The sequence below is a fragment of the Phocoena phocoena genome, chromosome 6 (assembly GCF_963924675.1).
Source record: "Phocoena phocoena chromosome 6, mPhoPho1.1, whole genome shotgun sequence".
Lineage (NCBI taxonomy): Eukaryota > Metazoa > Chordata > Mammalia > Artiodactyla > Phocoenidae > Phocoena > Phocoena phocoena.
The window spans coordinates 57,154,086-57,181,654 of NC_089224.1; the positions used below are offsets into that span (position 1 = coordinate 57,154,086).

The window sequence follows — 27,569 nt, forward strand, 5'->3', positions numbered from 1 at the left end:
TGGAATATCTTTTTCCATCCCCTCACTTTCAGTCTGTATGTGTCCCTAGGTCTGAAGTGGGTCTCTTGTAGACAGCATATATATGGGTCGTGTTTTTGTATCCATTCAGCGAGCCTGTGTCTTTTGGTTGGGGCATTTAATCCATTTACATTTAAGGTAATTATTGATATGTATGTTCCTATTCCCATTTTCTTAATTGTTTTCTGTTTGTTATTGTAGGTCTTTTCCATCTCTTGTGTTTCCTGCCTAGAGAAGTTCCTTTAGCATTTGTTGTAGAGCTGTTTGGTGGTGCTGAATTCTCTTAGCTTTTGCTTGTCTGTAAAGGTTTTAATTTCTCCATCAAGTCTGAATGATATCCTTGCTGGATAGAGTAATCTTGGTTGTAGGTTTTTCCCTTTCATCACTTTAAATATGTCCTGCCACTCCCTTCTGGCTTGCAGTGTTTCTGCCGAAAGATCAGCTGTTAAACTTATGGGGATTTCCTTGTATGTTATTTTTTGTTTTTCCATTGCTGCTTTTAGTATTTTTTTCTTTGTATTTAATTTTTGATAGTTTGATTAATATGGGTCTTGGTGTGTTTCTCTTTGGATTTATCCTGTATGGGACTCTCTGTGATTCCTGGACTTGATTAACTATTTCCTTTCCCATATTAGGGAAGTTTTCAACTATAATCTCTTCAAATATTTTCTCAGTCCCTTTTTCTCTTCTGCTTCTGGGACCCCTATAATTCGAATGTTGGTGTGTTTAATATTGTCCCAGATGTCTCTGAGGCGGTCCTCAATTCTTTCCATTCTTTTTTCTTTATTCTGCTCTGCAGTAGTTATTTCCACTATTTTATCTTCCAGGTCACTTATCTGTTCTTCTGCCTCAGTTATTCTGCTATAGATCCCTTCTAGAGAATTTTTAATTTTATTTATTGTGTTGTTCATGATTGTTTGTTTGCTCCTTGGTTCTTCAAGTTCCTTGTTAAATGTTTCTCATATTTTCTCCATTCTATTTCCAAGACTTTGGATCATCTTTACTATCATTGTTATGTATTCTTTTTCAAGTAGACTGCCTATTTCCTCTTCATTTGTTATGTCTGGTGGGTTTTTACCTTGCTCCTTCATCTGCTGTGTGTTTCTTTGTCTTCTTATTTTGCCTAACTTACCATGTTTGAGGTTTGCTTTTCGCAGGCTGCAGGTTCACAGTTCCTGTTTTTGGTGTCTGGCCCCACTGGCTAAAGTTGGTTCAGTGGGTTGTGTAGGCTTTCTGATGGAGGGGACTAGTGCCTCTTTTCTGGTGGATGAGGCTGGATCTTGTCTTTCTGGTGGGCAGGTCCATGTCTGTTGGTGTGTTTTGGGGCGTCTGTGACCTTATTAATATTTTAGGCAGCCTCTCTGCTAATGGGCGGGGTTGTGTTCCTGTCTTGCTAGTTGTTTGGCATATGGTGTCCAGCACTGGAGCTTGCTGGTTGTTGAGTGCAGCTGGGTCTTGGTGTTGAGATGGAGATTGCTGGGAGATTTTTGCTGTTTGATATTACATGGAGCTGGGAGGTCTCTGTTGGACCAATGTCCTGAACCTGGCTCTCCCACCTCAGAGGCACAGCCCTGATGCCTGGCTGGAGCACCAAGAGCCTGTCATCCACATGGCTCAGAATAAAAGGCAGAAAGAAAGAAAAACAGAAAGATAAAATAAAATTTAAAAGTTATTAAAATAAAAAACAAAAAAATAATTATTAAGAAAAATTTAAGTAATTATAAAAAAAAAAAGAAAAGAAAGAAAGAAAGAACAAGCAAACCAAAAAACAAATCCACGAATGACGACAAGCGCTGAAAACTGTACTAAAAAAAAGGGAAAAAAAAGGACCAACAGAAGCCTAGGACAAATGGTAAAAACAAAGCTATGCAGACAAAATCACATGCAGAAGCATACACATACAAACTCACAAAAATAGAAAAGGGGAAAAAATATATATATATATATATATTATATATATATATATATCGTTGCTCCCAAAGTCCACCTTCTGAATTTGGGATGATTTGTTGTCTATTCAGGTATTCCACACATGCAGGGTACTTGAAGTTGATTGTGGAGATTTAATCTGCTGCTCCTGAGGCTGCGGGGAGGGATTTCCCTTTCTCTTTGTTCCCACAGCTCCCGGGGTTCACCTTTGGATTTGGCCCCGCCTCTGCATGTAGGTCGCCCTCAGGTGTCCGTTGTTCGCTCAGACAGGACAGGGTTAAAGGCGCAGCTGATTCGGGTGCTCTGGCTCACTCAGGCCGGGGGGAAGGGAGGGGCACGGAGTGCGGGGCGAGCCTGCGCGGCAGAGGCCGCCGTGATGTTTCACCAGCCTGAGGCGCCGTGAGTTCTCCCGGGGAAGTTGTCCCTGGATCCCGGGACCCTGGCAGTGCACAGGCTCCCAGGAGGGGAGGTGGGGAGAGTGACCTGTGCTCGCACACAGGCTTCTTGGTGTCAGCAGCAGCAGCCTTAGCGTCTCATGCCCGTCTCTGGGGTCTGCGCTGATAGCCGTGGCTCGCGCCCGTCTCTGGAGCTCCTTTACGCGGCACTCTTAATCCTCTCTCCTCACACACCGGGAAACAAAGAGGGAAGAAAAAAATCTCTTGTCTATTAGGCAGGTGCAGACCTTTTCCCGGACTCCCTCCCAGCTAGCAGTGGGGCACTAGCCCCCTTCAGGCCGTGTTCACCCCGCCAACCCCAGTCCTCTCCCTGCACTCTCCGACCGAAGCCCGAGCCTCAGCTCGCAGCCCCGCCCGCCCCGGCGGGTGAGCAGACAAGCCTCTCAGGCTGGTAAGTGCCGGTCGGCACTGATCCTCTGTGCGAGAATCTCTCCACTTTGCCCTCCGCACCCGTGTTGCTGTGCTCTCCTCCGCGGCTCCGAAGCTTTCCCCCTCCGCCACCCGCAGTCTCCGCCTGTGAAGGGGCTTCCTAGTGTGTGGGAACCTTTCCTCCTTCACAGCTCCTTCCCACTGGTGCAGGTCCCGTCCCTGTTCTTTGTCTCTGTTTTTTCTTTTTTCCTTTGCCCTACCCAGGTACGTGCGGAGTTTCTTGCCTTTTGGGAGGTCTGAGGTCTTCTGCCAGCGTTCAGTAGGTGTTCTGTAGGAGTTGTTCCACGTGTAGATGTATTTCTGGTATATCTGTGGGGAGGAAGGTGATCTCCGCGTCTTACTCTTCCGCCATCTTGAAACTCCCTAAATTTTTATTTTATATTGGAATATAGTTGATTAACAATATTGTGTTAGTTTCAGGTGTACAGCAAAGTGATTCAGTTATACGTATACAAGTATCTATTCTTTTTCCAATTATTTTCCCATTTAGGTTTTAAATGAGCTTAGTTATAAAACAAACACAGACTTAGAGAAGAAACTTATGGTTACTAGGGGAAGGGGTGGGGGCAGAGACAGATAGATTGGGAGTTTGGGATTGACATGTACACACTGCTATATTTAAAATAGATAAGCAACGAGGAACTACTGTATAGCACAGGGAACTCTGCTCAATATTCTGTAATGTGCTTCCTTTTAAATAAGTGGTGGTGCAGGAGCCTTGGTATTACCACTAGTTGTTTTCAGCTTCGGTCTTAGCTAAGATTGGATTACAACCAAAAAGTTCTATCCAAATCCCAGTATGCATTATTTTGTCTATACTTCTTTGCCTAGTTCTGCACATTGTCCTCTGTTTAATTGGAGCAAGCTGGCTAGATCCCTTTTCTGGTTTGGTCCATTCCAAGGCTTGATTTGACTGACTGTGTATTCACGAAGTCTGTGGATGTTTTTATTTATTTTATTTTTTTTGCGGTACGTGGGCCTCTCACTGTTGTGGCTTCTCCCGCTGCAGAGCACAGGCTCTGGACACGCTGGCTCAGCGGCCATGGCTCACGGGCCTAGCCGCTCCACGGCATGTGGGATCTTCCCGGACCGGGGCACGGACACGTGTCCCATGCATCGGCAGGCGGACTCTCAACCACTACGCCACCAGGGAAGCCCTGTGGATGTTTATTACAAGCAAAGAGATGTTGCTTTGAGTGGGACTCAAAGTCAACACTGGGAGGATCTGTAAATTTGGTAATTTGAATCATTATACCTATGAATTCTATAGAAATGTTGTTAGCAATTTCCAGGGAAAACCAATTAATGATTTTCCTTCATAGTAAAGTGATTGAAAACGATCACATCATTTCCCACACAGGTTGGGATTTGAAGCCACTCATACAGACTGGTTCATCAGGCTGCTAAAGCATTCTGGCAGTCTTGCATCCTAGGTGATCTTTCAAAAATCATTATTTTTTTTTTTTTTTTTAAAGAAAGGAATGGAAAAAGACAATCTGCCATATACTCTTACCCATAATAATGAGAGTTTTTATTTTTGAAAATAAGAAATTGATGAGATATGGATAATACAGGGATGGAGTTATGAGTTTAGTGTATAAAAACTCCCATTCTGAATGCCACTTGATGGAGAAAAATCATATAGAGCAGAATTTTTAAAAATAATTAATGACAAATCATATTTATTCTATGAGTCATAAGGTCTAAGGCCTGCAGAAGTTATGATCACTGAAAAAAGAGATTACCAGTTATTGGAAAATATACCTTTGGAAATAACAACGAAAGAAAAAGAGAAACACACTTGAAGGAATAAGATGTCTGTTAAGCAAAAACCACCCCCTAGTTATGGTCTTATTGATGCTTATGCTTTTAAAGGAACTTTGCCATCCAGGTATCATGAACATGCCAGGAATGAAGTTTATTCAACCTTACTTTCAATCCAGGATTGATATTTACTATTGCTGGTGTTGAATAATTGTTATGCCAGCTACAGAGTAAGCTCACTACCAATGACAGGCCCATGGAAGGAATATTCGTGTCATGATTGAAAAATATGGTGTCTTCTTAAATGGGGTACAGTTCTTACCACAAATCATGTTGAAGGATGTGTATTGATGTAAGCACATGTATGTCTGTGTGTGTGTGTATAGTGGATACATTGTCAAGTAGGTCATTTAACCGACTGAAATGTTTGTTGGACTTAAAATATTTGAGAGCCACGTTACAATACAGAACAAAGAATATAGTTTTGATTTTGCTTTCTACCTGAGACAGTGTTGTGGTATTACTGGTAAATATTAAGTATTTACTATATAACACATTGAATCATTTAATATTAGCAATATTCCAAATGTGGGAGGTACCATATGCATGTAAATACATGTACTAATATTAGAGGCTTGAAAATATGTATAGCCTCTTGTTTTAAATACTAGAACAATATATAAGCCTATAGAACATCAAGAACACATACTTGTATATAGAGGAATGTTATTTTATATTTTTAAACATTATAGGCTGGGCCTTCAATTTTTCAAGTTCCTGGTAACACAAAAAGTGGACAGACTGTCTGTTTGTTCCCCTCAACTCTGAGTGTTTCCGTATTCTGGTTTTTGCTTTGAGCTTAGTTCTGAGTTAATCAGTGATGCTTTATTGGCATCACATTCCTAAATTAACTTAACTGGCTCTTATTAACCTTCAGATGTTTCACACAGTATGTGAATGGCGATCTGAGTATAGACACACTAAGTGAACATGTTTGAAACTGGCACCTCTTTGGATGATTACATGGCTGGAAACAATTGTTGAGAATAGCATACTTCTTCTTTTGGAATGATTAAAAGAAAAAAAAGTTGACATCCTAAGTTAACATTAGAGGTTTTTGTTATTGTTTTCTGGCTAATTTACAACTTGAATAATTTTATGCTGCCTATTTAAATAATTTCCTTTGGAGTTTATTTCTCATTAATTTTGTATTACTTCATCTTCTCTCACAGTTTGCATTGTTTTCTCATATGCCGCTCCTTGCAAAGGTAGATATTCACACATATTTTTATCTATGTCTACATAGATCTAAAGTCTATAACTCTTGAAAAGTGTAATTACTCGTCACATTTTTTGATATTTAATAGGAATAAGCAAAGGTGCTATCCTATGGGAAAAAAATACTTGGAGCATTTGTCAACAGATTACTTGATTTACAAGCACAGCATGTAGAAATATTCCACATAATATGATGCATCATACATATACAACAAATTAGAATTACTAAAGGAAATTATTTCATCATGTAAGACCCTTAAATACGGTTATTTCCCATATTCTTCTCACTATAAATTCTTCCCTGCATCATCTCATCCATCACAGGATTCCAACAATTTTTTTCATGTGAATCATGCTCAAAACTGTATTTTAAATCTTGAGCTTTCCCCATGTCTTCCCGAATCTCTGATATTAGGTAAAATCATCCATCCCTGCCGACCCACAGTTGTACACCACGAAACTAGGAGACTAGAAACTTGAAACTCACTTTTACCTCAGCTTCCCCTTAAATAAAATGAATGTTTGCTAAACCTGTGAAATATTTCTCCAAAATGTATCTAACTCATCTCTTCCATTATCTTCCCAGGAATTGTATTCAAACACAGACTTCATCATCTTACATTAAAACAAATGCAGCAACCTTCTAACTGATCTTATCTTTGCTCCCCCCCCCCCCCGCCCCCCGCCAACTAAACTCACTAAACAAAGATTATATTTTAGAATGTGAACACTGTACTCTTACTTTCTTGGTTTAAAAATATTTGGCTCCGTACTTCCTACCAAATGGACCCTACAACCCTTCCAGTTTCTCACGGTTAGACAGAGCTGACCATATCTTTGTCATGCTTCCGCATAACTTGCCACTCTGTCTTCCTAATCCTGTCCCCAAACAAATGCACCCAGTCAGGGGCCACACTTCACCCTGAATATCCATCTGTTTAATATCCCTGCACCTTGATCATACTCTTCCCTTTGCCTCAAAAGCCCTTAACTGCGTTCCTGTCTGTCAAAATTCTATTGACGCTGTTAGTCTTGGCTTCCCTGATCCTTGACAAAATTCACCGCTCACCCTGTGTGCTGTCTTAGCTATTGATTCTTTCACATAGTTCCTTCTGGTCACATGCATGTTTCCACCATTATATAGTAAGATTTTTGAGGGACTGTTCTTGGAGCCCTCAAGTGCTAAATAAACATTGTTTCATACAGAGAGTCTGAGAGGTGTTCAACAAATGTTTGTTAAATTGAACAAATAGTAATATAATTTAATGTTTGTTAAATGTGAATATAAATTTCTGCAAGTAATGTAAGAATATGCTTTCTACAAATGCATGTGGGGGTAATATAAATCTGTTTTCAGAAGATACACTCATCTAATTTTATCTTGGGCTGAATATTTAAAAGTGATTTACCTAAAATAGAAATAAAATATAGTCACTTTGTCCTTTCCATACCTCTCTCCATCTCTTTTTCCTTTATTCCCTCCTTCAAGTTAGTGTTCATCAAGTCAAATTTTTTATGCCCTATTTCTCAGAAGCTTGTTTACAGAGCTCACTGTTTTTGATTCATCATAACTGCGGGTAACTAACGTTTCTCATAGACTGCTGTGGGCAATGTGGATTGATTTCTTTGGATGTCTCTTGATGTCTTGGGGATCATCTCTTGTGTTCATTATCTATTTTAGAAAAAAATGGATTTATAATATGTATACATTTGTGTCTATCATAACCTTGCTTCAAAGGGATATTATTAGTTTACAGAGGAATGGTCACTATGAGATAAAATGTTGTGATGGCAGGACAGGAAGACGTTGGCATGAGATAAGTTGATGTCAGGAGTGCAGCCCTGCCATGGACTTCTGTGCCTTTGCTAGAAGTAGACCACAGTTTTAGCTCTAAATCTCCTAACCCCTCTGGAAATGAGGAAGAGAGGCCTGTGACACAGATATACAATGTCCATAAAATAAAAACAAATCTGAACAAAAAACTCATAACTATCCCTGAAACTGAAACCAGGGGAAAAAGATCTCTTACATCGTTCTTCAGAATGAGGATATTGTCAGGTTGTAAAGAATATTCTCTGCATCATATGCATGTTTAATTCTCTGCAAGATCACAGGACAGTTGTTTATTAAATTACCTCAGTGTAACCTGGGGAATTATACCCAAAGGTAACTCAGGAAGACTTGTTTTCCAGCAAACAATAAAAAATTGTCCTGATATCCTGGGCTCTGATCTTCTAGATAATCAGAGGATCATTTTTATGTGATGTGGAGAAGTAGATGAGATTGGATTATTTTGATTAATTATCCACAACTATTGCCTCTCTGGCCAAGCTGTAATAGTTTTGTTTTTGTTTTTGTTTTTTGCGGTACTTGGACCCCTCACTGCTGTGGCCTCTCCCGTCGCGGAGCACAGGCTCTGGACGCACAGGCTCAGTGGCCACGGCTCACGGGCCCAGCCGCTCCGCGGCATGTGGGATCTTCCCAGACTGGGGCACGAACCCGTGTCCCCTGCATTGGCAGGTGGGCTCTCAACCACTGCACCACCAGGGAAGCCCTGTAATAGGTTTTGTCCATCAGTTTGAGGTTCACATCCTTGACAAGTGTAAACTAAAGGAGGACTCTGTGGTTGGTTGTGAAGTTTCAGACTTTAACATTCACCTCTGTTAAGGCCAAGTTTGCACATCATCTTCTTAAGAAAATCCAGGAGGGTGGTTATAGGCCAGCCACCCTCTCTGTTAAAGGGGACAAAGTGAGCATCCATAATTTCAGCTTGACTTTGTATGAAGTAGGTTAGATCTCTTCTAAAATAGGATTCATGGGAAATTAAGGGAACTACCAGTCTGTGCCATAAAGTACAGATATAATAACTTGAACCTGAAAAACAAGAAATTATAGCCAGTGTACATTCCACTTTTAAATTTTGTCAAATTAAAAAAAAAGACCTCTGCAAAACACCATTTGAACAATTATCTGTGATCAATCAGTTGAAATATACAAACTTTGGTAACTGAATGAGGTAATGTCTATAGACCCAGTTACTGAAAACAGTCAAACCTTCAGAATATCTACCAAAAGGCATGCTTTTCACTTTAGTTGATCTGCTTAGCCGTTTTCTTCTGAAAATCACTCTGATAAGATTTGTTGTAATTGGCTCTGTTGTAGGGGCTAGTATCATATATTTTATCAGCATGGCATAGTTCCCCTCAGAATTATCTCATGTTCTACAATTCATAAATTATTTTAGTGAGAAATTTTCCATTTAATGTCTGCCTTTTGAAGAACAACCCAGAAAAAAAAAAAATTTTTTTTTTTCTCATTAACACTGTAAGGTTCCTGGAGTCCGGATACCTCTGATGAACTCTGCCGTGGGTTAAATAGAATAACTAAAAGTTAAATGATGGACTTCCCTGGTGGCGCAGTGGTTGAGAGTCCACCTGCCGATGCAGGGGACGTGGGTTCGTGCCCCGGTCTGGGAGGATCCCACATGCCGCGGAGCGGTTGGGCCCGTGAGCCATGGCCGCTGAGCCTGCGCGTCCGGAGCCTGTGCTCTGCAACGGGAGAGGCCACAGCAGGGAGAGGCCCACGTACCGCAAAAAAAAAAAAAAAAAGTTAAATTATTAGAAACATGTCACCATATGTTTGAACAAACAGTAAGCTCTTTGACAGGGGTGGAATATAAGTATTAAGACAAATATTATCGGAAATTCCCTGGTGGTCCAGTGGTTAGGATTTGGTGCTTTTACTGCTGGGACCCGAGTTCCATCCGTGGTTGGGGAACTAAGATCCCACAAGCTGCACAGCACAGCCAAATTATGAAAAAAGAAAAAAAAAAAAAAAGACAAATATTATCTTCCCTGCCAGGAAATGAATTCAAAATATGAAGAAAGAATGTATGTCTGAGGGTGAAAGAGAGGTGAGGATGGGCCAACCTAGTCTTAAATCTTCTGCTGCATTTTTTTCCCTTACAACAGAAGAGGGTAACATTTAAAAACTATGATTGTATGTGCTAGAATGTTCTTAAATCTCTGTCATATTAAAACCCATCAAGAAAATTGATATCCCAGAAAGTTTTTTCTAGAACCTCACTCACCATGTTTCAGGAAAGTAGCTTAGGCTTACATGAGAGTCACCAAAGATTGGCTTTATTGTGTGACTTAACCGCTGTTGGCAAAGGAGCAGATCTGTCAGGATTTCAACATCAAAGTTCCTATGCTGTGCCCAATTGGTTCTCAGTAAATGGAAATCTATGAACTTTCAAACCCAAGTCACCAGCACCAGAGGCTAAGGCTATGATAGCCATTAGCAAAACCAAAATGGAAAATGTCTTTCACTGGGCAAACACTCTTGATTATATTTTATATGCTTCTGAGTTAATTCCTGGAAAACTATAAAATTTGCCAGTTTGATTATAATTTGCCCATGAAACGTATCATGCACATTTTACAAAGCTGTATTGTGTATTTTATCTTTATAACAATAAGCACCTAAATTACACTGGGTATTTTAGGGATCAGTGGCTGAAATACAGTTCTCACTTCCTTTAGCAAATGCACACACATTATTTGCTCAGCAGCCTCAGCCATGATCACTAAGCAATTGAAAGAGCGTTCATCTTGCAGTAAACGTAAAACCATCCACTTGTGCTGTGGGAAGAACTGCAGGATAGGTTGGATTTCTATGCCAGTGAATTCAAGGCTGCGATAACTTTTTCACTTGTCAAGTTGCTGTCACTTTGTTAAGGAATTAGAGATTGTATGTTGCCTAAATTTATAACAATATGTCAGTCTCTTGCAACTAAATGAAAATGAACAACTCTGGGTTGTTTTCAGTATGTAAGAAAACGATTTATTGTATCACTAGTGAGTATCTTGTCATTGGAAACTTGTATCTATTTAATTGGCGTGTAGCATATTGAAATGCAACAACTATGAGTTATTTTTAAAGCGAGTCTTAATGGCATGTCTTCATAGGAGTACAACTCAAATTACTTTACCTTTTATTCAAAGGCATTCACTGTCATACTCTGATACTTAGTGAGTTTCTTCTCTGGCTAGAGAGAAACTCCCCTGGCATGCTCAGCTGTCTTCAGTTTGCAGGGATTGAGTTGTTGGTGGGGAAAACTGAGGCAAATCTATGGGTATCTCCATCCCATTCTAGACTGATGCCCAGGGAGCGCCTGCCACATTGATAGTGAGGGTGCTGAGCTCACGTGTGTAGGCAGACACAGTCCTTTCTCGCCTTCACCCTGAGACAAAGCATGTAGGGAAGCAAATGGCTTAATATACCAGCCCCTTCCGTCAGTTCCTGAAGGTAAATATGGGTCACTACTCATTTGGCAGATACAGTTACTTTGTGCTCCGTGCTGTGCTCCACCCCGGGGCACCTATACTGGTGAAGAAAAGAGTCCAACCTCCAGGGACATGTGCTGTTACATAGGTGCCTCAGATGTATGTAGCTCATCAGCTTTGCCTGTAACCCTTTTTCTAATTTGCTGAGTTTAACCTCTATTGAAGAAAGTCAAGCCTTCAGAATTTTATATATGGAAGCCTGATAGCTCTTCTAGGAGCAAAGACTATGAGATTTCATTCATGTACTTTTTGGTGGTGATTTTGTCCATTTTTGATAGTTTTTCTTCTATTTGGTTAGTTTCCAGATGTCTGAGCTTCCACTGAGTAGCAGTGTATTATTTTTGATATTTCAAAATTATTGAATAATTGTGTATCCTATGTTTGCATTTAGATATAGTATTACTTTATTTGGTAAGTTTATATCAAGAGAGAGAAAAGCTCAAAAATTGAAAAAAAGGAAAACATAGTTATATTTCTTTGGGCACTTTTCATGTATTGACAGGTTGTGAGTCCAAAGACTTAAGACTGACAAATGTAAGTAGTTCTTCTTGGTAATTCTTTGCTGTTAAATTCAGACTCACTTTTGACATAGAAATAGAAAATTATTTCTATCTGGGGGGAGACTTCCTCCATAGATATATAATACATTCTTGAAACACAAGTTCTGTTAAAGGTTTATTCACGTGCTCTTGTAGTTTTCATACTTTACAGTGAAACACCATATATATATATTTTTTTCCACAATACCCCACCAAATAAAACTGCCATTACCTCTGTTTGCAGAATCTGTCTTCTCCCTTCAGATAAATAGCAGCCATTCAAAACTATGAGAAATGCTACCGAGTGGAGTTAAATGGTGAAATGTTCTCTTCGGAAAATGTATTTAGACTTATCTGAATCATGTTATTTTTGTGCTTGCTTCTCTTGCCCCCATTCCCATAAATCGTTACAGACAACAGGATGACAAACATTTGTCTTTACTGTGTTGTAGGTCCAAGGGGAGAACTGTGAACAGGTGGAGAGAAGGGGGAAGATAGATTTCTGAAAAATTTCAAAAGCGTGGCTTAAGAAACAACTCTTGTATTTCTGAAGCAATTCTGGGGTTTAAGTCAAGTTGACAATATTTTAGTTGGAAGGAAACTTACCAAAAAGCTCATCTTCTATCTTAAACTTTCTCAGACATTTGGGAAGAAAATTAATAAAGCATCTGTCCACTTCACATTTTCACTTCTCTAAACAAAAATCATAACTGAAATTTTTTACTTTAGAGTATTGATTTCTCTACATTTTTTTTTCATGAGCTTGAGCCTTACTCTTGAATTATTACCAAATTTTGTTCATTTGGTTGATAATTAAATATTTCTAAGTCTTAATTTTATAGGAATTTACATATTTTCAGATCTAAAAGTTTTTTGCTAATAATAATAATTGTTATAAATTTGATAACAGTTGAAATGTCATTTAGTTAATCTGTATTCAAGGGGGCCTCTAATGAGTACATATTTGGGAATATTTTTCAGAGTTGGGACAAAAATGCCTGCGACATGCAGCTATGCAGAAGCTTTGGGAATAAATCTTGCACAACTAAGATATTAATAAGATAATCTAAAGACTTATAAAATCTCATTTAAGTAACATAAAGTAATATAATAATTTACTTACATGATTTTAAAATTTGAAACCATCTCAATTGTATAAAAAATGGAAACTAAAAACACAGAGAACTTATTTTTCCTGAATTATTTGTACATTGCCGACATGATACCTGCGACCCTTGGGTACCTGTATTTCCTCCAGACAAGGACGTTCTGTAGTTTCAACCATCCACATCAGGAAGTAAACATTGATGTATCATAACCATGTAATTCTCAGACCCCATTCACCTCATACTACATTTCAGCATTGTCCCATTTAGGTTTCATCAACTGTCCCTATTCACATTTCTCTAAATGTCTTCAAAGGCTTTACTTCAAAGTTACACTTTGCCTTTGTCAATCTGCAAGAGTTCCTCAGCCTTCCTTTGACATTCCTAGTCTTGATAGTTTCGAAGATAACAAGGCTGTTATTTCATAAAATGTTCTTATTTGGGGTTTTGCTGATGTTTACTCATGATCATATTTAGATTATGGATCTTTGGCAGTAATATCATCTTAGTTCGTTCAGACTGCTATAACAAAATACCATATACTGGGTGACTTATGAACAACAGATATTTATTTCTCATAGTTCTGTGTCTGATGAGAGCCCACTTCCCAGCTCATAGAGCATCTTCTTTACTCTGTGTCCTCACATGGAGGGGGCAGAGATGTCTCTGGGGCCTCTTTTAGAGGGGCATTAATCCCATTCATACAGGCTGTGCCCTCATGACCTAATCACATCCCAAAGGCCCCACCTCTAAATACCATCACATTGGGTGCTAGGATTAAACATAACGGATTTTGGAGGAGCACAGACATTTAGTCTATAGCAAATATCATAGAAGTGATGCTATGTTATTTTCAGCACGAGTTTGATTTATCCCATCATTGATATTGTTAATGTCGGTATCTTGATCAAGGCTGTTTCTGTGGGGCTTCTCTGTCATAGAGTTATTCTTTTCCTTTATATTTAATCAATTCATGGCAGGAGTTACTTAGAGACTATGCCAATACACCATTCTTGCTGAAACTTTTCAATTTATTCTTTTATAGCAGTATAGACTCATGTCTTTTTATCTTATTTAATGTTTTATAATGTGGTGATATTGTTTTCTCTTCATTATTTTTTGTTGTTATTATTCAGATGGTCCCACATTTGGCTAATGAGAACCCCTTCAAGCTCCTTTGACCTTTGAACATGCCCCTGTCATTCTTTGAGTACTTCCATGTACTACACATATTCCAGGTACATCTTGTACTTTCCTTGTCCCAGTGCTGGGTAGAATTAGTCGTTTCTCCAAGGAGCTCTGTTTCTTCTCACTAGAGAGTCATATTTAGAAACCAAGACCTAGATACTAGGTATGGCCATTTCTATTGTGTATGGCTGCTCCTAGCTTCTCTCGAGTCACACAGCTAGGGAAGATGTGTTTAAGTAAGCTTATATAAGGAGTGTATGTATGTGTGTATATGCACACTCATTTACAATTACATTGATTTCTATATCAATATGTATATTTTTAAAACCATGAGCTCATACCAGTACCTCCAAGTCCAGTCCAAAACCACATGGTTCATTCTAGTTTTCTTATTGATGAAAAATTTGATCACATAAACATTTTATTGATTTTTATTTACATTCACCACGATACAGGGAGGCAGCCAGGATGAATGTTTTCCTTGGCTTTATTTGTTTTGAGCTCACTAGAATTCCTGTTACAAAGCCAGCAAATAATGGAGGCAGGAGCCAAATCCAGTTCTCTTTCCATGTTTACTATTCTTTGTCCCTTTCTAAAAACAAACAAACAAAGAAGAACGGTAATTAAATTCTTGAACCTTAGCTCTATTATGCGTTTTTCCTTTTTTTTTCTTAAAAAACTTCATGGTATGATTTAAATAGTAATTTATGTAAAGTGGTTAATATACAAAATAGGGAAAAATTTGGACAATGTATGGGATAAGTATCATGACACCAGCTTGTTAGTAAAAATAAATTAATAGAAAGCAGTGAGCTTTGTGAAAATGGATGTTATTGGATTTTTAGTGAGTTATTTATTCCCAAGGATAAATGCATAACCCTGATCTCTAAATATGTACTTAGATATCCAAGTATTAATAGACCTCATCCCCTCCCCCACCCCTCAATGAATTTTAGATCACAAAGAGTATGATCATTTGCTAAGGCCAAACGCTAACAACAATGGGGGTTAACATAATGCCATGTGAAATGGCAGCTACCACATTCATACTAATGATAATTTAATCTCAATGAGTTTGTGTTCTGCTACACAGACAGTACACATTACTTTGCGATTTATAGGATAATTGCATACATGGCTTCTAAATAAATTTGCTTTACTCTGTGCCAAGAATGCCTTACAACCTCCTCCATATGTGAAGACTATTTCAGAAAATGGAGCTTTTTTGCTCTGGAATACTCTGTGGGTTGCTGGTTAGTATGCTGAATATTTAGTAGCTGCTAATGAGACTCCTATCAGCTTATCAATGTCTAATTTCCTATTCTTGTATGGCATAATTTTATGAGAAATCTTCGGAGACCCTTATACCCAGTAACTGCCCTTAAGAGATACCTTAATCCAGTCTGAAATAAAAGCTTCTCTGATTGACTTATGGCCATATTAAGACAAGCATACCCATCTGTACATAATAACTTGCAAAGAGGATCTTGGACTAAAAATTCTTCGCATCTCGTTCGTAATTATTTTGGGGGGCCAGACCTTATATTTATCATTTCATCTGGAATATCATTTATTAACTGGCGGTTTCCTCCTGCTTTCGACGTTTTCTTTTTGACTTAGAATAGCCTCTGACTTAGAAATAGAAACCACTTTATATATATTTGTTCAGTTTCATTCATATGCATATCATTTTGATAATGGCCCAGGAACCTAACTTTGCTAGAAAATGTTGATTTGACTTTTCTTTCTTTCCCTTTTACTTTTCTGTTTTCAGCCCCTTATTCAATTCACCTGCAGGAAGATTGATTTTGAATAATACGGTCATGATGTCAAAACAGTACAAATTATACCCTGCTGCCATATGGAATGGTGAAAATAAAAGCTTTATTTACACTGTGTTCTTTAAGAAAAGAATAATAAATGTTTTTTTTCCCCTCTTCAGGGATTGTATTCTGGAAAGAAACGGTTCTTGTTTGTAGCCTGATAGCGTGGTTTATTCTGAAAGATAATGACTTGAAAACTCATTTGCTGTTCAACAAAGTAGCAAATACTCCAACTACTAACCCCTTAGCCTTCCAGCCTCTGAGACACGGATCTGTCTCCTTTCCCAGACAAAGCCATTTGGGGTAGTCATTATTGGTCCCGTATTACAGAGGAGACCCCTGTGCGGTGTCAGGTTATAGGGCTGATATGCTGAATCTACTTCTGTCTGCTTCTCAGGTCTGTGTACTGTCTTTGGGTGTCTGCTCAAAGCAGAAGTCCTGCCACTTATAGCCCTTCCTAGATAATGAATTAGAAATTACAGAAGGGTTAAAGACATAGGCACAGGCTGAACTTGAGCTCCTTAGGGAAATTATTTGATATTTATCATCCTTTTCATAATTCCATTTCTCATCCACATTTTATTGGCTAACATAGATGGCAGAATTCTGTCCTACCTGGAAACTGTGCAAAAAAATGAGAAGTCAGTTGATACATATTAAAGGATGAATCTTTTTGTTATGTAAAAGTTTTAAAATTATTATTACATCCCATGAAACTTTAGTCCTTTCTGCTTAAAAAATAAAAGATGACCAAGTATTTAGAATAATTTTTGTTGTGTCTTCCATTACGAGTTGACTCCGATTAAGAGTTCTATCAGTGTTCATGATGAATATTTATTCAAAGAACAGCAATTGGCATAGAGGGAACATGTTGAAGTAAAAATACACCAAATCTAGAGTTAAAAAATTTAAAAGAATTTTCTGCTGTATGTATGACTGAGACCAAGTAACAATTTTGCTGAGTCTTTGTGTCTACAGAAAATGGTAATTATTATACCACCCTTGCCTACCTCAAGCGACCCTAATAAGTCTCAAATGGTTTCAGTGTTTTCAGTCATTCACAACAAAGCTTTGCTGTCCCAGATATTTAGCGTTATTTTTTGTTTGGGGGAACAAATTGGATGACAATATGCTCTGTTTTATTTGTGCTGTTTGTGTTGTTGATTAATCAAAAGCCTAAAATCTTGTTCAGAGTGAGAAATGAGGGCTTTTACTAGCTTTTAAGAGGTTACTTGGCACATATACTACCCTCTAAATTCACTTGCATTTCTGTATAATCCCTGTTTCTTTATGATTCCCGTAGAATATTTCTCCCATTTACAGTTTATTGCTGCAGCTCTTGTTATATCAAGCCTTAGAGTCACTTGCCTCTGTTCTATTTAAATCTTTTGTGGGAGCTTGGGATAGAGTAAGTACATATATGCTAATATTTTACTAGATGCCAGGCACTAGTGCCAGGCTGCACCAGGCACATTTAATGCATTATCCCATTCAATCCTCCATCTATGGGCTGGGTACTATTTTTACTCCCAAAGAATCTAATTATCCTACAGATACAATTAAATCACAGCAATATAGAGATTCTCTAGATTACTTCATACCCAGGGCCTGGCCCAGTCTTGGCACAAAGAAGGCTTTCAGTAAATATCTGTAGAATGAGTGATGATCTATTGACAGTCCATCTATTAACAGTCCAGTAGATTTTTTTTTTTGGAGTATAATTGCTTTACAATGTTGTGTTAGCTTCTGCTGTACAGCGAAGCAAATCAGCCACATGTATACCCATATCCCCTCCCTCTTGGACCTCCCTCCCGCCCCTGACCCCCATCTCACCCTGTCCAGATTTTTTTTTTTTTTTTTTTTTTTTAAGTTTTGGCTGCATTGGGTCTTGATTGCTGCACGTGGGCTTTCTCTAGTTGCGGAGAGCGGGGCTACTCTTCGTTGCAGTGCACGAGCTCTAGGGCACGCGGGCTTCAGTAGTTGTGGCTTGGGGGCTCTAGAGTGCAGGCTCAGTACTTGTGGCACACGGCCTTAGTTGCTCTGCGGCATGTGGGATCCTCCCCGACCGAGGATCCAACCCGTGTCCCCTGCATTGGCAGGCGGATTCTTAACCACTTCGCCACCAGGAAGTCCCCCAGTAGATTTGTTTAAACTAGTAGTTTAAAAGGTCTTTTTCTTTTATTGTAATGCAACTTTCATAAATATGAAGATACTTTCTTATTGACCATCTTAAGACCAATATATTTACATTTTTCAAGAGGACTTTTACTGTCTTAGGTAGTATTGTATCTCTAACAGGTAAGCATGCCTTTCAACATATTTTAAGGGGTATACTACTTTATTTAAGAAAATATTCTTCATACTATCCATCTAATATTTGACTTATGTTAAGAAAAACTTCCCTTATGCAATTCTTTCATCCTTCAAAAATGAAAAAAAAAATGTTAGTTGTGCTTCTGTAAGATTACATCATGAATGCCTAAAGCTTCAAGATATGCAGCCACTGAGAAATTTCTGCTCCTGGCAGAAATCTTTGCTCCTGGCAGAAAGAAGACCCAGAATGTTGACTCAACATGCAACTGAGTGATTCACTTAGATGTTATCATTAGTTTGAACATCAACAATCCCATTATTCTAAAGATAGGATAGCAGAGTAGAGGTACATATTCCATTGTGTTCTTTTAAGTTTCATTGTGTTCACACTTAAGGTTTTGTTATGTGGTTGCCATTTTGACTTGTAGGAACTTACAACCAGTATATGAGGGAAGGCTTCCTGTAAAATTAAGAAAGCAGGAACTGAGTTGTGTGTTTCTAGTGTAGCAACTGCGCTCAGTTAAAGAAAGAGCCAAGCATAAATTGCACATCCCAAATGATGAAAGTCGTTTGCTAATTAAATAAAACCTGTGACTGTAAAAATGAAGAAAGCCATCATTAACAAGTATTTTTGTGAATTTATAAGTTTAATACTACTTAAGACACTGTAAAAGATAGTTTTGCCTCTTAGACTTATATTTAAATTGGGGAGACCCAATCTATAGCCACAGGACAATTAAAGAATGATTAACTGTTTAAAAAGATGCCGTTAGGACTTCACTTCCCTGGTGGTCCTGTGGTTGGGAATCCGCGCTTCCACTTCAGGGGGCACAGGTTCGATCCCTGGTCAGGGAAGTAAGATCCTACAGACCATGCAATACAGCCAAAAATATGAATAGGATAGGATAGAATAGAATAGAATTAAATTAAGTTTAAAAAGATGCCATTAAATAAGCCCAGTAGGAATTCAGAGATGTCACATGAATAAATGCAGAAATGGTTGCCCAAATTTCCTAAATATGTCTAATTGCAAGTGTTTATTGAATACGGTAATGGTTAAAAAGGAAGTAACATATAGCCCTGCCCTCTGTGAGCTTTGAAAGCTTTTAAAGAGGAGCCACTATGAACTGTTTGGTCCTCAGGAAGGTGGTTCAGAGGGATGAGTTCTCCAAGGAGAAAAAAAATTTAAAAAAGCTTACCTCTTTCTCCAGATTCACGTCTTTTAATAATTCTTTTGGAAGAGCATACTGTTGATACAATTGACGTGATTTTTCTTCATAAACATATTTGCTATAAATCTAAAAAATTGGAAATGTGGCATCATGACAAATGGTCCTTTATTGAAAACTTCTTTAAATCTTTTGGGACTAGAGTCAAAGCACCTGTCTGATTGAACTCACTGAATCCTAGCAAGATTAGGCAAGAGGAACTGCTTAGGGCCACTTTGGAAGGAGGCTGTGGACTTAGTAGGCAATTTAGTTTTGTGTTTGCTATCAAATGAGAGAGGTTGAGTTTTGTGGAATTGGAGCAAAAGTAAAGCATCACTAAAATTGTTTATGGTTGAACAATGAAAGTAGTTTGAGCAAATTATGCAAAAGCTATTACTTTATCATTCACAGATATCTAAAGCGTAACTCCCTACAAAACAAAGTCGGGCTATATTCCCTATACATTCCTTTAAGTCCTGGAGAGGTTAGGGGTTATTAACAAAAGTTTTACAGCAATGGGAAGTTGACTTTGAAAAATGCTGAGGTTCATTATTCTCTTTCCTTAATGGAACTGAAAGTTTCATATCAGCATGTTTTATTAAGACCCCAAACAGGTTCAAGGAATGTGCTATATTTCCAGGTCTTATTATAGCTGCCATTCCAAACAAAATATGTATGACTTCTACGATTCACTACGCACAAGTATGTAGTAATCTGCCCTTTAATGGCCTCTCAAAATGACGGACCAAATGGCTTTGTGAAGGTCAAGTCTGATTTAAATTGTTGATGAATTAGTAGCTAATCCTGCTTGATTGAATATTAATATGGAACAGTAATAAGTAAGGCATTTTAAAGCTTAATGAACACATTAAAGAATAGGACAAAATGCTTTTCTTTTCACTTGTGTAAAAAGTTTAAAGCTACTAACATTAAGATAATTTGTTAATTTTTGCTTCTGTATTTTCCTGTAAAAGTTTGTGTGGTTAACATATAAAGGGTATTGATTTTTTTTTTTTTTTTTCCTCAAGTTCCTGGTACTGTACATTTGATGAGCTGTCAAAATTGATGTTATCAAATGGCCAAGGCAGTTTTATATAAATCACCAATAAATGTAGAGGTGAAAAAAAAGCAATTAATGTCTTCTAAACTACGCCCGCTGAGATAAGCATACCAATTAGAAATTTCATTATTTCTACAGTTCATTTTATGTTGAATACTGAGTTTTATTGCCAAATACCTGACAGTCAAATTGGAAACAAGCCGCAACTGTCAATGTGTAACAGCACTGGCTATTTGAATCTGTTACATTGTGGTGTTTCTCATGAAAATTTAATGAAGAAAGTGCATTAAAAGAGTTTCTGTGCAAAGGGGGGGATGGATAGAATTTAATTACCCTTATTAAAAATAAGAAAGGAGCTCTCTTTACATCCTTTGTCTGATTAGTATGCGAGAAAGATTATCTTTGTTGTACACTTGTGTATATGGAAATGGGGCTCTGGAGTGTTCTTTATGAGCTAAGAAGGAAAAGAAAGGTCATGCAAATGTATTAGACTGCTTTCCATAGGGCACAAGTCAATTTTGTCAGCTCTCCCCAAGGTGAGGTCTTCATTTCTTATAAATGGTTATTAATTCTAAATTTCTTTGGTAAGAGCCTTTAGTAAGTGGCTCAACAATCTCAAGTCTTTGACATTTGCCACTGATAGGTATAGAATATTGGCATGGTTCTTCAGAGAGATGAACTTGTAGAAGAAAAGTAATGACTAGTAGAGCAGTGTTTATGCATGTGGATGTAACTAGTAGTTAGATGCCACAGGAGTGACTCAATATCCTGGGAAAGACAGAAACAGCTCAGGAATCCCAAGGTGATTTTTTTATTAACTGAAGTTAATTGCTTTCAATATGGAAATTAACAACAACAAAATATAAGAGCTTTTTTAAAAACTGATTTCTAGGTGTCTAAGGCAGTGCAGTTGATTTTGGGGCACTTGAGATAAATTATTTTTATTCTTTGAAGCATTCTGGGTCAATAGCTGGTGAGTGAGATATTTAATAATATAATGTGTGTGGTACAATGGCTATTGAGCTTTTTGCTTTATTTTTTTATTTGCCCAAATAACATTAAAACTAAGCTTTAGATGTAAACACATTGACTAAAGCTTTAAAGCCATTTAAAAAAAAAAGTCTGATGAAATTCAAGTGGAATAGAGTATTAAAATTAGCATAGCCCAATTTGCAAAATGCTCTTTATCTGACTTGTAATTTTTAACCTTCCCTTGGAGCCTTGAAAAATCATCTTGAAATTCCATTCTTAACCACTGTTTCTGACACTTGTCCACCGTAGACCTAGGCTTGGCTGGCAGCCTGTAAGCATTCAAATAAATGGAAAGTATTACTACTGCTTCCTCAAAAGAGCCACATCTTTCAACTTAAGTAAAATGTAGCTCATCGAAGTTAACTATCTTTTTAGTCTCTGGCTGTAATTAGCTGGTGGGACAGGAAAATATCCTCTGGTGAATCCATGTGGCAAACCCAACTGCTCCAGCAACTTCTTTTGGACTTTTCATAAATCTCCCTTGGGAGAACCAGAGTCTACTTTTCCCTATTAGCGCCTTGATTTTCTCTTACAGAAGCCTGGATTTAATGTTCAGGATATCTTCCCTTTCTTGGGAGCTTTAATCTTTGGTAGTATTTTGACATTCTTTTACTATTCACATTCCAAATCTCTCTCTCTCTAGTTCTGAACTACTCCTCTGATGAACTCTCTACCGTGAGTAGTTTTATACTTTGTGTAGTAGGAAACTTTTTAATCACTGTGATATATTCATATTTAGGCTTAGAAATCACTGGAGTTCTCTCAAAATCTGTCAGCCCAGACTAACTTGATGGCAGGGGATTTGGATGCAAGCGAGGCATGGAGAAATTTGTATTACAGAAGGATAAACTGATGAGAATTAAAAAATACAAGACAGTGGATTTAGGTACTTACTACTGCAGTTGATATGAGGAGGAGAAGATGAAGTCTGTTGGAGAGAGTTTTGAAAAGTTTTATAAAGAAGGTGATTTTGGTTGTGTGGCTTTCTAGAGACACAGACAGTGTACTCGTCGGATATGATTTGTCTGGGGAATGGTGAGAATTTCATTGTGGGCAGAAGAAATGTTTCCTATGAGGGAGGTCATCCATGAGAGGCTGAGAAAAATGGGTCCTGATTTTAAAAGACTTCGCTAGCCAGATTTAGGAGATTTGAGTTTACCCTGTAAGTATAGAGAGAGTGGAGAACACATAGATTTGGTCAACAATGCAGTGGAGTCATCAAAATGTGACCTTTTCCCTTGAAATTGTGCATCTTTAGCAAGACTCAGAGAATCATACCAGAAATTGTGGGAGACATCCAAGTAGAAGCCAGGTACCACACCTGCTGGTTTCTGTTTTGCTCACTGGTTCTGCTTTAGAGTCATTTTGGAATTGGTGGCTGATGACAATTCGTCAGAGGTCATGAGGGAATGTTGGAATGTTGATTACATTAACACCAGGCCCAACTGGACGTCAAAATGTTTCATAATAGTCTTCAAACAAACACCCAAGTTCTAATTTAGATAATTCTCACCCATATAACTAAAATTCCTTCAATCCTTGAATAGAATAATATACCTTTCTAATGCTAACTGGAAGAGCTGGCCATGCAGGGTATCAACGTAGTCATGCTTGAGGGACTTAGGAGGACTTTAATTTCTCAAGATCTAAGATCTGGGGCAATTTTGATGTGGGATAGTGAGAAATGAACTTTGGATGAGTTGAAGATTCAAAATTTAGGAGTTTCAACTTTTTAATGACTGAAAATGGTGTAGGCCTTTGGAATGGAAGAAAGTATTCTCTTACCCTAAGGAATGTATGTATGCTTCTGTGTTGCATTTTTGAGTTGCTTTTGTTCTTTTCTTCTTTTGTAAGGGAGACTTTCAGGTACTTTTCTGCCTAATTGAAACTCTCTACAAAGGAATTCATTCAGTGCTTGGGTGAAAAAATATACAGAGTTTTACCTAAAAGTTAAAAGAAAAACATAACAGATTCAAATACAGATAGCTTGGTCCAGCTAACCTGCTTGTTCACCATGTCCTCGTAAAGCTAGCTCTTTTGGATCAATGGTTTTCCCTCAAGGAAACGTTTTCTTCTCAGTGCCTGTACTTCTGACGTTCCTTTCTTTCTGGCCAACTCAACTTGTTCCTAAAGGCTCATTTCACAGCTTCCTCTTGGTGCTCACTGACCTCATCAGACACATACTGTAGAGTGACTTCTCCTTCTCTGCGCCCAGAGAACTTGATCCATTCCTTGGTCGTGGTTTTTATCACACATGTCTGAGCTCTTTGTTAGGCTGTTGGCCTCTTAGACTGTGCACTCTTCTGGCCAGGAACAACGTTCCTTAATGTAACAGTGCAATGCTACCTAGTTTGTGTTAGCTTCTCAAGAAATGATAGGTTAATGGGAGAGGTTAATGGTCAATATCTCTTGAATCTTGGGTATCTGACTTGATAACATGTTTGTATCACCTTTTGTCTTGCAGAGGATCAAATTCCCAGGGGCTTCCCTACCATTGACATGGGCCCACAGTTGAAGGTGGTTGAGCGTACACGCACTGCCACCATGCTTTGTGCAGCCAGTGGGAATCCGGATCCAGAAATCACTTGGTTCAAAGATTTCTTACCTGTCGACACAAGCAACAACAATGGCCGTATTAAGCAGTTACGATCAGGTAGGGTCTTGTTACTGTTTCCACAAGCTCCTAGAGAATTTTAATTTTTCTTTTTAGTTTTCTCTCTCTTTATTTTTATTTTATTTATTTTTAACTTTTAGGTATTGATTTTTCTCCCTCTTCTCTTTCTCTGTTATTTAATGTGTTGTCCACGTTTGTGATGTCATAGCCCGTTTCAGAGTCTGTCTTTCTTCTCCTCTGTGTTTTGCAGCTTCTGTTTAATCCACATTGCTAAGTGCTGTGACTGCATTTTTGATAATTTTTTAATTTACTGCTCTTCCGCAGTATTTGATGGATCCATTTTCTCCTCTTTCTTTCTTATTTCTCTGTTTTCTTTTGAAACAAATTTATTTCAACATTGGACTTCATTCAGAACTTGCAAGGAGTTCCAATGGTTATATCCATTAAAACCCAAAAATGTTCATATTCAATGCTAAAATGATTCAGTTTTATTAAAGTGTGTTTTCTCTCTCTTTTCTGCATTTGAACTCATCAAACTACCAAAGTTTAGTAAGTTCGGGCACATCTACTTTCTTTTCACTAATACATAAAACACAGAAGTGTTATCTCATGAGTAACCAGATGTATTTTTTTTATAAAGTCCTTCACAAAGTACCAATGAAAGGAGGGGATTTTTATTAATATTATTATAATATTATTATGAGTGAGTATTTTCTACACATTAGCCACAGTAGTGTGCGTCCTCATCAAAGATTTTTGAACCCTCCAGTGACTGAATCTACAGAAGTCTGCTTTTGGTGTAGACTCCAGCTTCTGCCGCTCTCTCTCTCTCTCTCTCTCTCACTCACTCACTCTCACTCACTCTCTCTCTCTCTCTCTCTCTCTCTCTCTCTCTCTCTCTCTCTCCCCCCCCTTCTCCCCCTCTCCCCCCTCCCTCCCTCCCTCCCTCCCCCTCTCCCTCCCTCCCCCCTCCCCCATCCCTCTCCCCCCTCTCTCCTTCTCGCTGCCCATTGCCCTTTCTCCCTCTTCCATCCCCATCCCAAGTTTATTCCTTTGCTCTCTTTAGATTAAAAGTAGAGATAATTCTAAATTTGTTAAGTTTTAGAGCCTGTCCCTAGGTAATTTCACAGGGATGTGTACTAGTAAGCTGTTTACTTTGGCATTGGTAGTAATATTGATACAGAATTCTAAGTTGTTTAACTGCCTGTCTTCCCAGAATTCTCAGCTTTTGACCTGTCCTGTGATGTTAAAGCGTCTTGTTAACTGCCTCTTTTGCTTGTTGTCAGCAGAATTGTGTAGATTAGCATTCTGTTATTGTAAATAAAGAATTAATTATTCACATGTAACATAGATGATTTAGTATATAAAGCTTTAACTCTGAAAAATTTGTACCAAATTATGAGGAATATAATAATATTTTTATGCTGTCTTTCTTCTCTCCGTATTTAAATCTCCAGAATCTATTGGTAAGTGCTTAGTTCTGAAGCGCACTTCACCCCCCACTAATTTCCATATTCAGATTATTATTATTATTAATAAAATGCATGGCATGCATTTTACTAACTGTCAGTGTAGGCACCAGATTTCCTTAGTGGCGCACACACACACACATCCACGGAACTGTTATCGTAAGAACACTGTGTAGAAATAAAATAGAACACAAGTTATATCACACAAATGTAGCATAGTAAGTAGCATAAGATATATCCAGTGAACAGTGTTTGTTTCTAGTTATTCTTTAGTATTTCCTATAACAGTATATATATATGCATATCTATATATATACTTAAATAGATTAGCCAGTATTTTCCTCAACTATGTCTTTAAAAATATTGTTTAGTTCTTTTTTTCTATAAGACTATGAGGCTTATAAGATATAATTCTAACCCTATATGACCCCAGACCTAAGAACTCAGTTGCTTCTCTGAGAAAGGCAATGCTGCCTATTGTGGTCTTTGCCCTCTGTGGTATAATGCAACTTGCTTTTATGATCTAATAATACTATCTAATATATTCCTGTTTTACCAGTATAGTAATTCAAGTTTCTTTTAAGACCTTATTTAATTCTGTAAATCTAATTTAATTCTTCTCCCCAGCCCTAGCCTCCTTCTTCTCGTACTAATGCTTCTTCTTTCTAATCTTATTTGCATTCATATTATCCACCCAGGTGGTACACCAATAAGAGGTAAGAGTGCTGAACTAACGTTCACAGAATGATCTTACTCATTCTTTCTGTCCTTTCATCACTCTCATATTTGTCCTGTTTTCAAAATCATTACAATAATGTCCATCAATGTTATATTTTTCCTTTGTACTGTTTGGTTATGATTGGTGACTCTCATCTTGTGAATTTTTCTTTTCTTTTTTTCTTTTTCTCTTTGTTTTGTTCATTTCTTTCTTTATGAAAATGATTCTTTAAGTTGTGATATGCTTCAAAGAAAGCATATCCAGGTCTTTAGACCACAGACCAGTCACAGCGTACCATCTGTCCCTCTTTTTTTCCTTTTCTTCTTCTTCCTTTTTCCTTTTTTTCCTTTTTTTTTTTTTCTTCTTTTTCTTTTTTTTTTTTTTTGTCCAACTGGAGAAAAAAAAAAATCATTTTTTTTCTTCCTTAGCTGTTCTTGTTCTGGACCAAAGTCAAGATGGTCTGGAGAACAGTGGCAGACATGCAGAAGACAGCCTGGAACACCTGCTTTTTGTCTTTATCTTTCAAAAGGTTTTTGCTTTTGTTCTTCGATTCTTTTTTCTCTTACTGTCCTAAAAGTCAAAGAATGACTCCCCTTTCCACCTGATCACACTCGCCTACAACCTGACAGCAATGCTTTTTCCCCCCCACTTCTTTTTTTCTTGGATTACTCGCTTCTGGATTTTTCGATCTTCTGTCCTTCAGGCTCTGGAGACAAAAGGTGCTGAGTATTCTTGGTGGTATGTGGATTGCTGGTTTTTTAGACTTTGACTCAGTGTGCATTTCTTTTATAATTCTTGTTTTGTATTTTTCTTGGGGTTTTGTGACACCACACTGCTAATCCCACTGGTGGATTTTGATGGGTGTCTTAGGGGATCCGTCTCGAGGTCCTCAAGCAGTGGTTGGTTGGCCCTCCGGGCTGGCATAGGCCATGCTTTTTAAGTTTTTAAAAAAACCTTCTAATTCAACTACTCTTTGTTTTTCAGCAAACATAATAAATGATTGTAAGTCGTGGCAAACTGGTCTTTCTTTTCTTAAAAATCTGCATGTCTTAAGGGAGTTTTGTTTCTTTAAGTAATATTTTCATGATATATAATAACTAATTTTAATTTTTTTGCTTCATGCAGCCTTTTTTGTGCTTGCTGCGTATTTTTGGCTTTCTTCAGCAGAAGACTTTCTTGAAAACCCGGCCTGGTTTTTTTTGAGTGTACCTCTCTTTTGCGCCACTTTTGTTACCAAAATGAAACAAAACAAAACCAAAAATTAATCTTTTGTTTGA

General features: G+C 37.9%; 1 protein-coding gene across 1 annotated transcript in view; it reads left to right on the plus strand.

Moving 5' to 3' along the window:
- The window catches only part of PTPRD (protein tyrosine phosphatase receptor type D), a 322,903-nt gene that overhangs the window by 99,779 nt on the left and 195,555 nt on the right, over positions 1-27,569 (plus strand). The window contains exons 4-6 of the mRNA XM_065879889.1: positions 23,956-24,144; positions 25,563-25,571; positions 26,273-26,290. Coding sequence (XP_065735961.1) covers positions 23,956-24,144; positions 25,563-25,571; positions 26,273-26,290 — 216 coding nt within the window. The remainder of the gene's footprint in view (positions 1-23,955; positions 24,145-25,562; positions 25,572-26,272; positions 26,291-27,569) is intronic.